The 12,762-nt window shown below is 30.3% G+C and overlaps 1 protein-coding gene across 3 annotated transcripts; it reads right to left on the bottom strand.

Moving 5' to 3' along the window:
- Positions 1 to 3,705: 3,705 nt before the first annotated feature.
- Positions 3,706 to 8,011, bottom strand: LOC133291109 (uncharacterized). 3 transcript variants are annotated; one of them, XM_061489304.1, is made up of 4 exons: positions 7,894 to 8,011; positions 6,524 to 6,964; positions 5,146 to 5,810; positions 3,706 to 4,327 (listed from the first exon to the last, which is right to left on the bottom strand). In XM_061489304.1, exons 2-4 carry the CDS (start codon positions 6,923 to 6,925, stop codon positions 4,318 to 4,320), a joined length of 1,077 nt encoding a protein of 358 aa, XP_061345288.1. In that variant the 5' UTR covers positions 6,926 to 6,964; positions 7,894 to 8,011; the 3' UTR covers positions 3,706 to 4,317. The 3 variants fall into 3 exon arrangements, with proteins under 3 accessions (XP_061345288.1, XP_061345289.1, XP_061345287.1); XM_061489305.1 differs by having other exon boundaries at positions 4,304 to 4,358; XM_061489303.1 differs by lacking the exon at positions 3,706 to 4,327 and having other exon boundaries at positions 4,626 to 5,810.
- Positions 8,012 to 12,762: the final 4,751 nt, after the last annotated feature.

Below are 12,762 nucleotides of genomic sequence, written 5' to 3' on the forward strand. Positions count from 1 at the left end.
ATTACAAACACCAAGATTTTGAACGAAGGTTTGGTTTTAGTCATTTTAACCAAACATTTATACCATTCTTATCAAAGTATCCTTTCATCCCCATCTTCTAGGCCGGAAAATGTCCCTTCCGCTATGATTGATTATATGGAAAAATCCACTTCAATTGTTAAATCACTACTAATAATTACATATGAATCATCCAACATCACTAATAGTAAAAAATATTAATGTTTCTCGTTATTGATAATAATAAAAAACGATTAATATTTTTCATGATGTAGAAGATAACACAAAATGTGTTGAACCCATATGAGAAGAAGAGAGAAAAAGAAAATATGAAACTCATATATTTTTATATATGTATACGGAATAAAATTATTTTATAATATGAGAAATATTAATCCCTAATAAAAACATGTTAGTTTCATATACTAACATTTTAAATAAACTCCATAAATTATTTTTTAATGGGTTTTACGCGTTTTTATTTTATTTTATATTTTTGGCTCTCTTCCTGGATTAGTAAACCTAAAAGTAATGAACAACTACGTTTTTACTTTTGGTCTAACTAGTTTTTCCCATAATCAAATATGTTACCTTGCATACAATTTAATTTATGTGGAATATTGAAACTCCATTTTATTTCCATCAGTTCTTCAAATTTTCTACTAATTTAAATATAAAAATTTGATTACAGATAACTTCCAATTTTCTTATCAAGTTCATTTATCTCTAATTTCAATTAAAACAATAATATCATGCCAAAGTTGTCTTATCGACCAAATAATTTTCTAAAACTTTTCTATATATCAATAGTTTTCTCTCATCTTTGTATTCTACAATAAATGATTAAGACAGTTGAAAAGCTATATAAGAAATTTTGATTCTATAAGGCAAAGAAAAAAGAAAAAGTGAACCCATAAAAAAATAGAAATATTAAAAAAAAAACTATTATCCAGCCAATGATGATGTATTTTAGTTTATTAAAATCGTATTTTGAAATTACGAGGTAGAATTATATTACACCACAATTATCTTTTTCTTTTCTTTTTTGATACATGCACCACAATTATCAACTCGAGGTGCAAATTTAGTACTCGAAAGCTATGATGCACGGACACGGACACGAGACACGATATGACACGTCGACACGTTAATTTTAAAAAATGTCATATTTCGACACATTGGGACACGTTTTGATATTAAATAAATTTTTTAATATATATAATATAATTTATATTTAATACATATAAGAGTCTCTAATAAGTCATATAACCAATCAAATATTTAAATTTCATAACATAAATATAAATATAAATAATTTTTCGTACTTTGTTAATTTTTCATGTCAAATTTCATAACAGAAAAAAATTAATTTATAAATTATTTCTTTTATATTTAGTTAACAAAATAAAATTAAGATTTAAAAAAAAAGTGTCCGAGCGTGTCCGAGTGTTGACCGCGTGTCGAAAAAAGTTGACTGCATGTCGAAGAGTTGACCGCGTGTCCCCAAATGTTGATTGCGTGTCGGACGCGTGTCGGAGCGTGTTTGTGTCAGACACATGTCCGACACGCAAATTTTCCAAAAAGGAGCGTGTCCGTGCTATATAGCTCGAAAGTTGAAATAATTAGTATAGAATCCTTTATTAGTTCGGTATATTTAAAAAGAATCAATTTTTTTGAAAAAAAAAATCAAGAGAATATTTCTTATCTAAATTTACATCCAAAATTTATTTAAATAATAAGTGCATTTTTCAGATAATTAATTAATTTGCACAATTTATTTAGAGATAGCAACTTTGTTACTTTCGAGAATCAAAATTAATTTTGGGATTTACAATCAAACACGTCCATTTAACCTCCGAAATTATTATGGAGTTTTGAAATTAATAATTTAATATCAACCACCGACTGTAATTTTAAAGTACTAAAATGAATTATCTAACAAATATGTGATTCATTTTGGGATTGCCTCTGTAAAAATGATTACAAAAAGGTGAAGAACTTCAAATAAAAAAAATTACACTCTTTAAAATATAACCTCCAAATATAAAGTTATTTTCTCAATACCTAAAGAAAAAATAATTTTATTTTGCCAACTGAATATTATTTAAAATTTGTGTAATGTCAGGTCCAAGGCTTTGGGCCAGAAAGTCCACCAGGCCACAAAAAGAAGCAGTAAGATGTCCTGGACTTCACAGTAGTGTTTCTTCATTTGAGGTCGAATCAAATAAGTTCCTGGAACCCGGTTACGATTGCCTTGCTTCTCACCAGATTGTCTCTGACTTTCAGCAAGAAGACCACTAGAATAGTAATAATATAAAATAACATGCAATTGAACATGGTTTTGAATTTTTGATGAGGGAATTATAATAGCGAAGTAGCACACTCTGCTCTCGACAGAGTGCCTCATAAGTATTGATAAGATACCATAATTTTTTTTAAAAAAAAAAATGCTGGACATTTACATGAAAAATTTGATATTCTTCATATATTCAAGACGGAACAAGTTACAACATTTTCAGAATTCAGAACAACTAGTAGTCAACCTCAAAGTCAAAGGCATATGAAGAATATTCATCCAAAGATATATCAGGAATAATTTTCTTAATATTGTAACTTCGCACTTGCATTATGAAATATTGACATTCTAAACTTAATATGAAGACAGTTAAAGATAGCAAAAAAAAAAAAATTTATATACTAGAGAAGTTAGTATATTCAGGAATAAAAGTGGTTATCACCTTGATTGTCTAACTATTTGTTAAGCCAGGCTAAACTGCCATTAATCCCTTTAAAAATGCAACAGATAACTAAGAGATGATGGCAAATAAGGTGGAGTAAAATCAAACAGACTAGTCAGAGACGTGCACGTCCTAAATGTCAACCTCAACATCATAAAGCAAACTTCTCAGCCTTTCAAAACCAGGGTAATGAACTCCGGATTCCACATAGGTAAAACATCAAATATGAGATGTAGAGGGACACCGATGACACTTTGAAATAAGGATAAGTATGAGATTCGCCCACTAGAAAAATAAGTACAACATACCCATAAAGAACATAAAATCTATTGTTATATACGTATCATTACTCAGAATTGGGAAATATATGCTTAAAACGTGTATTCCACCTAGCCCATGGCGTCTGGTAGAGGAGAATTTTTTTTTCTCCGGAAATCTCGATTTCAAAAATATGATTTTTACCTCCAGTTTACAATAATATCTGAAAATTTAAAATTTAAAAAAATTCAATTTCCCGGAAATCTTAGAAAAAGTCACGTACCAAACGGCCCGTAAGGGTATTCCTGCATAACCATACCTTGTGTCATTTTTGCTTAATGGGGCCACGTTCTTCCAAGAGCCATTTGGACCTTATGCTAATTGATCATTGCTGAGCAGTGATGCACTAGTCATAAACCAATGGCAACTTCCATATGTAAGCTTGCAACCACAAAAAGAAAAACATGTTCACTTTACTTGTAAAGTAGTACATGCACAAGTACTGGAACAGTATTGTTCAAAGCAGCAATGTCAGGTAGTAGATGGATTGAAGGGATAATCCAATTGATCAATCAATAACACAAATTGCAAAATAAATGAGCTATTACTAATAATTTGAAAGAAAGTGAAAGCTTTCCATGGTTAAGTTCAACATCAGAAACTAAACCCTTTTCAGCTTGCAATTTCTACTGCAGTTGTCACCTATTGGTCTTGATGTTTTCTATTTTAGTTTCCTACCCCGCGGGTAAAACTGCTGCTTGTTTCCACCTTGAGACAACTTAAGTTACTATTAGTTTATATATGTGAACATCAGCTTTTCAGTATTATACAAAATACCAATAATAATTATGTCTATCGCAAGGTTCTTCTACCCCATTATACTTAAATTAACATTCCAAAGTTGTGCACTCATAACATTTTAACCATTAACTAGGCTTCAGCATGTTAAACATCTAAGGCGTAGCCTGGGCGAATGAAATAGCAGTGATCATTTGCAAGACATTGATATTGAGACATGCATCAGCATGCAAAAGATATCATAATTGAATAAGCTGAGGTGAAAGTTTGAGGAATCCAATTAGACATTCGAATATCAGGTCACCCCATGGTAGCCACAGGACTCTGAGCATGCATCCTTCCGCAGAACAGATATCTGAGGCTCACAGGTGGCCTGAAATGGAAGAATGCAAGAACTCCACAAGTCTATGGAAGCATTGGCTCACGGAGAGCCGTACTAGAAAAGCCATCCCTTGTCTAGAGCAAGAGAAAGGCGGCAAGCACCAATATCATCTGGAGACATCTGAAAGCAACAGCTATATGCCTCCTATTCAGCCCTGGAAAATGCAGGGGAAGCATCACTAGTATCTGCAAATGACATTGTTTATACTTCCAAATTATGGAGTAGCAGAGACAATAAGTATTACACAAGGTTCGTCTCATATTTTGTTTGTATGTACAAACTTAAAAAGCAAACAAAAACTTCTTTCTAGTTAAAGAGCACTGATATCAATGCAAAACAAATATTTTAAACTCAACTTGGCATGAAATATATAGAAAATACATGAACATAAGTCCCATAAAGCATATAGTCATTGAGCCTCAATGATAAATCAACATTTCTAATATACCACTTAATTTCAAATATCAGTAGACAGATCATGCCTGCCAATTGTCTGCAAAATCTAGAATGTGTAAGATTCCAGAAAGATCCTGGCGAAGTATGTCTACCAGAACAAGCCCAACAGGAATTAAGAGGATAAATGAACAGATTAACAAGAGATCAGAAATGATCACTTATTCACGAAGTTTAGCATATACATTCACATAAAACTATATCACTAAGTCGTAGAACATAAATGAAGGACGAAAATATTCCATCTTTCTTCTTACAGTTGAATGAGGCTAAGAACAAACTGCTAGGAAACTCTATCCGAGGAAAATGTATTTAATTGAAGAGAAAAAAAAAAGTTCCTGTCATCTGAAAGGAATACTGTTTTCAGAAGAAATCAAGTTTCTTAGCTCCATTAAGTGTTCATCATTTGATATGTGGAGCGAAAGACGGAGGTTTGTTATTAATGCTTCTTGTTCCCAACTTAAGGGTCCTGATGCATGCAATGCCTCAATTGTACTACGATAGGCATGCAACTCTAACCTATGAATTTCTGCTGCCAATTCTTCTTGTGTAGGAGGGGAAAAGTTCACTTCCTCATATCCCCTCTGGCAGACAGATTCAGCATCACTACACGGATTGTCTACATCTTCCAAAGGGCCTGCATATACAGGAAATTCCAATTTATAGGAATTCCTGCTAGTGATACTACAACTACCAACAGAGCATGTAACACTATCAGCATGATTTGATTCAAAGTTTTCTCCAAATGAATAACCAACAGCGCCATTTTGTTTCCTCCTCACTATGTCCATATCAGAAATCCCAGTTTTTCTGTTGTTTACAGAAGCAGGTACACATTCTTCAGCAGGAACGTCTCTTCGAAAACTGACACCTTGTACCTGTTTGAGCAGTGTGAGTGGATTTCTAACTGTTGCTTTTTGACATCTTCCTTCAATCTCAATTGCTCTAAACTTTGGGGGAGGTTCAGCATATGTCTCAATTTGTGAATGGCTTCCTCGTTTCAATCTTTTAAAAGAAACAAGATGGGGTTCAAGAATATTCCATTCTTTCTTTTCAGGATGATAATCACTGGAAACTGACAGTTTCATCTTTATAGCTGACTTCTGAAGTTGGGCACTAGGAATTAAATTCTGCCTTGAAATGAGTGTATTGTCACGGTTTCCATTCTCGCAGCTAGCCGAACCCTGAAGATGGGAAAAGAATAAATAACTATTCAACCATAAAACAGCATGGAGGATCCAGAAACAATAATACAAAGAAAACTCATGAAAGCTAAGTAGAATAAAATGAAAAGGGAACTGAAGAAAATTTGAAAGTAAGAAACTGGCAATATTGAAAGCCTGACAAGATAAACAAACTAAGTAAATTCCCAATTTTTTAAATTTTGATTAGTTGGTTTTAGAAAACAGAATATATTGAATAAATGAAATTTCAAAAGCTCTATCAAAACCAACTTAACACAATATGTGTAACCACATCCACATCTGCACAGCCAATAACACTTGGCAATGGCTAAGTAATGCCAAAGCAGTAACCAATTGGCTAAACAGAAAGAAAGAACGAAACAAGAATTGCGAGAAAACACTCTTCTCTTTTCTTAATTTTATTTAACCAAAAATAACCTAATAATAATAGTGTTCTCCAAGTCTTAAATAGGCAAAATAAAATAACAAAAAAGTAAAGGACTATAATCATGCGCAATCAAAGGAAATAACGCACAATAAACGCACACTCAAACATAATCTAAAAATAACAAAAAGGAAAATAATTAACAATTATTGAAAAGCCCTAAACTATGGAATAAATTATAGAAAATCCCAATCCAAGTCAGTCACCCAGATGCATCACTAAGGAAGAAGAAAGAAACAAAAAGATTCAGAAGAAAAAATAAAGGTACCTTTCCAACCACAATCCATTTGTCATCTTGCCAAGACTGTCTCACCCGGATGTCAGATTTGCTCACTTGAAATTCCAAAGAAGATCCAAGTAGCCTTACCAAAATGTGCTTTTTCCCCAAAACCTTCAAAACTGTAGCCATCCTCCAAGAGAAATTCTGGAAGACCTCTACAACATCACTTGGACTCCAATTCTCTGCGAGTTCAAGTGCAGGCGGACATGGCCTTATGGCTTTCCTGGAAACCCGCTCCACAATTGCCTCACCAGCAGCACCTTGATATCCATCATATCTAATAGTGTAGTTGTGGCCATTACCATAGACGATCTCTGCACATCGCCAGGAGCCAGAAGGCACCTCAGCTTTGCTCAGTACTTCCACCTTAGTCCCTTTCTTGAATCTCATAATTGCTAATATATTGCAGTGAAATTTCAACCCGAACACCTGCAGTTCAATAATAAATCAAAATAAAGAACAAGACAAAGTTTATAATTTTTGTGCAGATAGTTGTCAGCTACACAGAATTCAGGCCCATTGGACATGGAATGGATGACGATAGCAATCAATAGATAGACAAATAAACAGAAGAGAAACCAGATAACAGGTAAAGGTGATAACAAAAACATTATTCTGGAGCTCGTACATTGAATTAATTTAGATCTTGACCAAAAACAACAACAACTAGTTTTGAGGCCATCATAAAGTGGGAAACTTTGATCAGAAAAAAAAAAAAAAAAACAAGCAGAGAACCTTACAAAGTTAAATACAGAACTCGTTGCAAGTTTATGTTCAAAATAGACGACGAATAAATAACAGTATAATTTAAAACAAAATAAAATAAAATAACGAAAAGATACACACGCACGAACGCAAACACAAACCAACCAATCAGTCATGACAAAGTGCTATTGATCAGAACAAGAACAAATGCCATTAAACCGATTTAACCTCATTTGAATGCTTACCCCGATCGACTAGTGCTTTACGTCAGTGATTTGCTGAGTTTCAAGGTTCTTTCTTTCTGTTATTTTGGTCTCTCTTTTTTTCTCTCTCTATATTTTATTTTTCGAAGATATTATAAGGAAAAAAAAAAAAACTAATTATTACTGAATCAGGTAATAACAAAAAACAGATAGGAAAATTCTGTTTATGTTTCCTCCATTTTCTCAGCAACCAAACAAAGAGCAAAAGAACCAACAAATCGTGCAGAAATTTGAAATTGAAAGTTCATTGATAAAATTAAAAAGAAAAAAAGAAACAATAATTCAATAATTAAGCGGAGGAATGAATAACAGAGAAACTGAATTAGTACATGAAACGGCAGCGTGAGAAGATGGAATTTGTAAGAAAGGAAGAGAAGAAAAATCACTGACCTTGTTCCGATTCAGAAGACGATCTTTTCGTCTCTGTGATTTTCACTCTCTCCTTGTTATTGTGATTGCTTGCGGTTGTTGTATAATTATTTACTTTTTTTCTTCCTTTTTTGTTTTTATTTGCATAATTATCATACTCATTGTGTGTTTCCTATAAATTTATTTAAAATGGAATTAATTATATTTTTAATCTACAAAGCTGAATTTTCATTGCCAAGCTGGCCAACTTCCCAAGAATAGATTGTTGAGGTGGGAATTATCTGTTACAATCTTATTGTAAACATTCCTTGTGTCATGTGTCCTCCCTCTTTTTCTTGGTTGTGTAGCTCAAAAAATAGAGATATTCATAAATATATATTTAAAATGGGTGCATCAGATATCTTTTTACATGATATTCCATGACTGATTTTTAACTATATATTTTCGATAGTACATAATTATATATTAGAATTATTTTTTTTAAATATATATTTTCAGAAATATATAACTAAAAAATGATTATAAGAAAATATAAGTAAATTTTTATAAAACTTTTTTCTCTTGTTTACTTTTCTAACTTTCAAATTTGAATTTCAAAAGAATACCGAACTCGCTCTATCTTTATCTCCATCTCTTTTACTCTATTAATATCCTCTATTTTTGGTTAAAAAAGGAAGGAATCCTTCATTTAAATTTATTAATGGAGATTTTAAAGCGCTAAAAAAAGTAAAAATAAAAGTTGTAAATTCAGATATGATAAGAGGATCAGGGGGATTCTTAATCTCATCATTATTTGAGGGGGTTATTTTTACATGAATGTTGTGAGTATAGTTTGACCAAAGATTCAAAAAAAATATAAAAATAGTTATTATTTAGCTGTTCAAAAAAAGAAAAAAAAAATCAAACATGATAACCTTTCCTTGTCATATAAGAGTATTTTAGGCATGAAATTAGTTGCTACTAAGCCAATATCTTTATTGATATATAGGAGTAAGTGTATATTTGTTTTAGTTTATTTCAAAAAAAAATATATTTTAAGCTCTCTTTAAAAACAGTTGAGGTAAAGAAATAATTAATTTTGTTATCAAAAAAAAAAAAAAAAAAAGAAATAATTAATTTAGTGCATTAAAAATCAGAGTTTAAACTGGATTACGATAAAATATGCACCTCATAAACTGAATTTTGAGAATAACACCAGTGAAAAACAAAACAAATTAAACAAAGAAAAAAAAACATTTTATAAAGAGACGAATAATTTAACTCTTAAATAAATTAGAGAAATATTATATTTATGGGATAGGATATTGTGACACACAAATAATACTACGCACAATGTTACGACCATATCTTAACCGTTGATTTCCGTCAATCAACGGTTATCATTTTTCAAATCAAACTCATTAATTAATTATTAATTCGCAATAAATGATAACCATTGATTGGCGGAAATCAACGGTTAAGATGTGATCGTAATATTGTGTGTAACATTATTTGTGTGTCACAATATCCTATCCCTATATTTATAACCTATTTTCGTTTACAACCATATCTTAACAGTTGATTTTCGTCAATCAACAATTATTATTTATTACGAATGAATAATTAATTAATGAATTTAATTTGAGAAAATAATAATCATTGATTGACGAAAATCAAATCAACAGTTAAGATATGATTATAAGAAGTTATAAATAAAAATAAATTATAAGTGTAACCTTCCTCAATAAATTATACCTAATTATATGAAAGTCATAAAGCCCATATTTGTGGGGTTTGCTGCAAGTTCATGCTCAATATTTGGCATTGAAAGCTATCATCTCCACAATAATGGAATCATTCGTTTATTTATTTTAGTATTATAAATATTTAACAGTATTTGAGTTAATTTATATTAAAGTTTCGATTAGTCTTTCAACCTGCTATTTCTTGTAAGTCATTTAAAATTCAAACGCTCCCAATAGTCCAACAAGCCTGATACATTTTTTATTTACGTATTCTAATATCTATACTAATCCAATTCTACATCTTTCTTACAATTTATTTACTGTTCTAAGTATTTCATTCGTTTGGTTTCGTTTGAATTGGTATATAAATAAACGGTTTTATTAATCGATAAGTTATCTCATGTCATAGAGACAAACATGTGGGCTCTACCACCTGAAAATAGGCAAAAAAATTAAAATATTACACTTTTAATAATTAATTATGAATTGGTAGCAGTTGGAAACTATTTTCGAATTTATTGCAGTCATTCACGTCCAAATTAGGCGTGACTCGTCTGGTGTTGACACGTGGCACAAAAAATTAATAGTTTAATCGTAAAATTTTATAAAGCCATAACTTTTGACTCGGGTATCCGAATGAGGTAATTCTTTTTTTGATTCCACATAAATTTTTGAGATCTACGCAATGACATCTTATTTGATATATTTTATCTCTCACAAACACAATTCAAATTTACAACAATAATACTATAAAGATGGCACTAAAGTGGATTAACTCATCTATAAATAAGTTGGCACCAAATTTCCTATTAAATACAAAACGCAATCAGCTCCTATTAAATACAAAACGCAATCAACTCCTTTAACATTAAATTCAAAATTCAAATAACCACCAGCAAATTTATTTGAATTGACGACAATCTGTAACCAACTCATAAAAGTACAACGCAATCAGCTCCTATTAAATACAAAACACAATGAACTCCTGTTAAATACAAAATGCAATCAACTTATTGCAGGTTATTTGAATTTTGAATTTTAAATTTAATGTTATAGTACCATTATTGGGCGTGAATGAGTACAATATATTCGTAATTAGGTTCAAAACGGCAACTTATTCGCAATTATTTATTAAAAAAGCAATATTTTAATTTTTTTTGCTTCTACCAAGTGTTTGAAAAAAAATAGTGTACAAGGTTATTTATTTAATTATTAAAATATATACAAATTTATATAATATTCTACCAAGTGTTTAGAGTATTTATTTAATTATTTTCTTTATTAATAAAGATTTTTAAAATTGATTTTTGAGTTTAAATCACAAATTAAATCTTTATTTTTTTTCTTATTAATAATAATTTTTAAATTTTTTTTTGGTAATACACTATATAATACAATTAGTGCAAGTTTAAATTATGTTTGTGAGAGATAAAATATATCAAATGAGATGTCATTGCGTAGATCTCGAAAAGTTATGTGGAATCAAAAAAAGAATTACCTCATTCGGATACCCGAGTCAAAAGTTATGGCTTTCCAAAGTTTTACAGTTCATAAGTTGACTTTTTTTTGTCACGTGTCAACACCAGATGATTCACGCCTAAATTAGGCGTGAATGCCTTGGGAGTCACGCCTATTTTGGGCGTGATTAGTCACGCCTATTTTGGACGTAAATGACTGCAATAAATTCGAAAATAGTTTCCAAACTGCTACCAATTCGTAATTAATTATTAAAAGTATAATATTTTAATTTTTTTGCCCCTGAAAATATAAAAAGAAAAGAAAAGAAAAATATAGCATAGTTATCGAAAGATGTGTAGAAGGAAAAACTTATCTCATGTAGCATGAGAATAGTTTTTCCCATAAATAAAAGAGTGAAATAGAACGTCACCATTGACGAGTTATATTAGTTTATATTTCTCAAAATTTATTTGAAATGAAATGAAATGTGTTAGAGTGTATTTCTTACCAGTTCTATCACTTTTTCAATAATGACATAGAAATTTTACTGTATTTTATCATACAACATTTAGATAATAATATGATAATTTTATTCAATTTCATTTCATTTTTTCCTTTCTATTCTATACCATTTCTTCTCATTTAAATTCACCTAGTATTGTATTTTTTAAATATACCAATTTTTTAAGAGCTGAGGTCCTATACTCAGGCCATCTTTAATTTATATCCTTTTTAGTCAATTTACCTTTTATCGCTATCGTAAATTCTCTCAAAGTAGACCAACAGTTCTTCACAAAATATGTATAAATCTACAATAATAGTTTAGTATAAGTGTATAACTGTGTTTTTCATTTTTTTTTCTGGTGATACAGTAAAAATAGTTATCCTAATTGTTTTTAGGGTAACTGTTATTAAGTGCTATTTTCGGCACGCCCAATCTATTCTAAGCTCAAAACATATTTTAAAATTTAAATTTATTTAAGAAATTATAAAAATATTACATTGTGGAGAGTAATTATTTACAATTTATTAAGAATTCATGCTCTAAGCTTATAATGAAAAATAATCATTATATAAAAAAAAATTCTTTTATGATTTACAATTTTTTGTTACTTGATGGACAATATCAGGGAAAAGGGAAAACTGTATGTTATGATATAAGTTAAATTGCAATATGGTACCCCAAATAATACCTAACCAGCCATCTTCTTTTTTGCTTAGCAGAAAAAAAGAAAAAGAAAAAACGACATTGCATTTACTATTTGATGAAAACGTGGTCAATTTAGATGGCATATAGAATGGAAGAAAAGAGATAAAAAAATTCACCAGCAGCTATGACTCGAGGCTTTTAGCAACCAACGCTCGCAGATTTCATAGTGTCAACACGCATTCATAGTCAAATATAATGAGCATAAACATTTTAGGAAAATGTTTCTTCTGATGCATACACAAATTAATAATGAGTAAAATTATTACCAAAAACAAAAAATAATAATGAGTAAAATGTTGACTAATAATGTGTATTGATTGTACCAAAGAATAATTAATCGATATATACTATCCACCAATAGTTTACGCATTATTAACAGGTATGGAAGGCATAGAATCTCGAGTACAGAAATAACAAAACTAAATAATTTATGGGAAAAGTATATGTCATCTTAAAGGATGTAAAGTTGTGTTATTTTAAGAGAGAAAAAGAGATAGA

The sequence above is a fragment of the Gastrolobium bilobum genome, unplaced genomic scaffold (genome assembly GCF_033153095.1).
Source record: "Gastrolobium bilobum isolate Gb01-03AN ecotype WA unplaced genomic scaffold, APGP_CSIRO_Gbil_v1 utg829, whole genome shotgun sequence".
NCBI lineage: Eukaryota > Viridiplantae > Streptophyta > Magnoliopsida > Fabales > Fabaceae > Gastrolobium > Gastrolobium bilobum.

Bases quoted from the DNA above. Each gene is read 5' to 3' on its own strand.
- LOC133291109 (XM_061489303.1), bottom strand. From the start codon at position 6,925: ATGAGATTCAAGAAAGGGACTAAGGTGGAAGTACTGAGCAAAGCTGAG. The intron at 5,811-6,523 runs GTACCTTTATTT...TCCCATCTTCAG, and splicing joins AATGGATTGTGGTTGGAAAG to GGTTCGGCTAGCTGCGAGAA.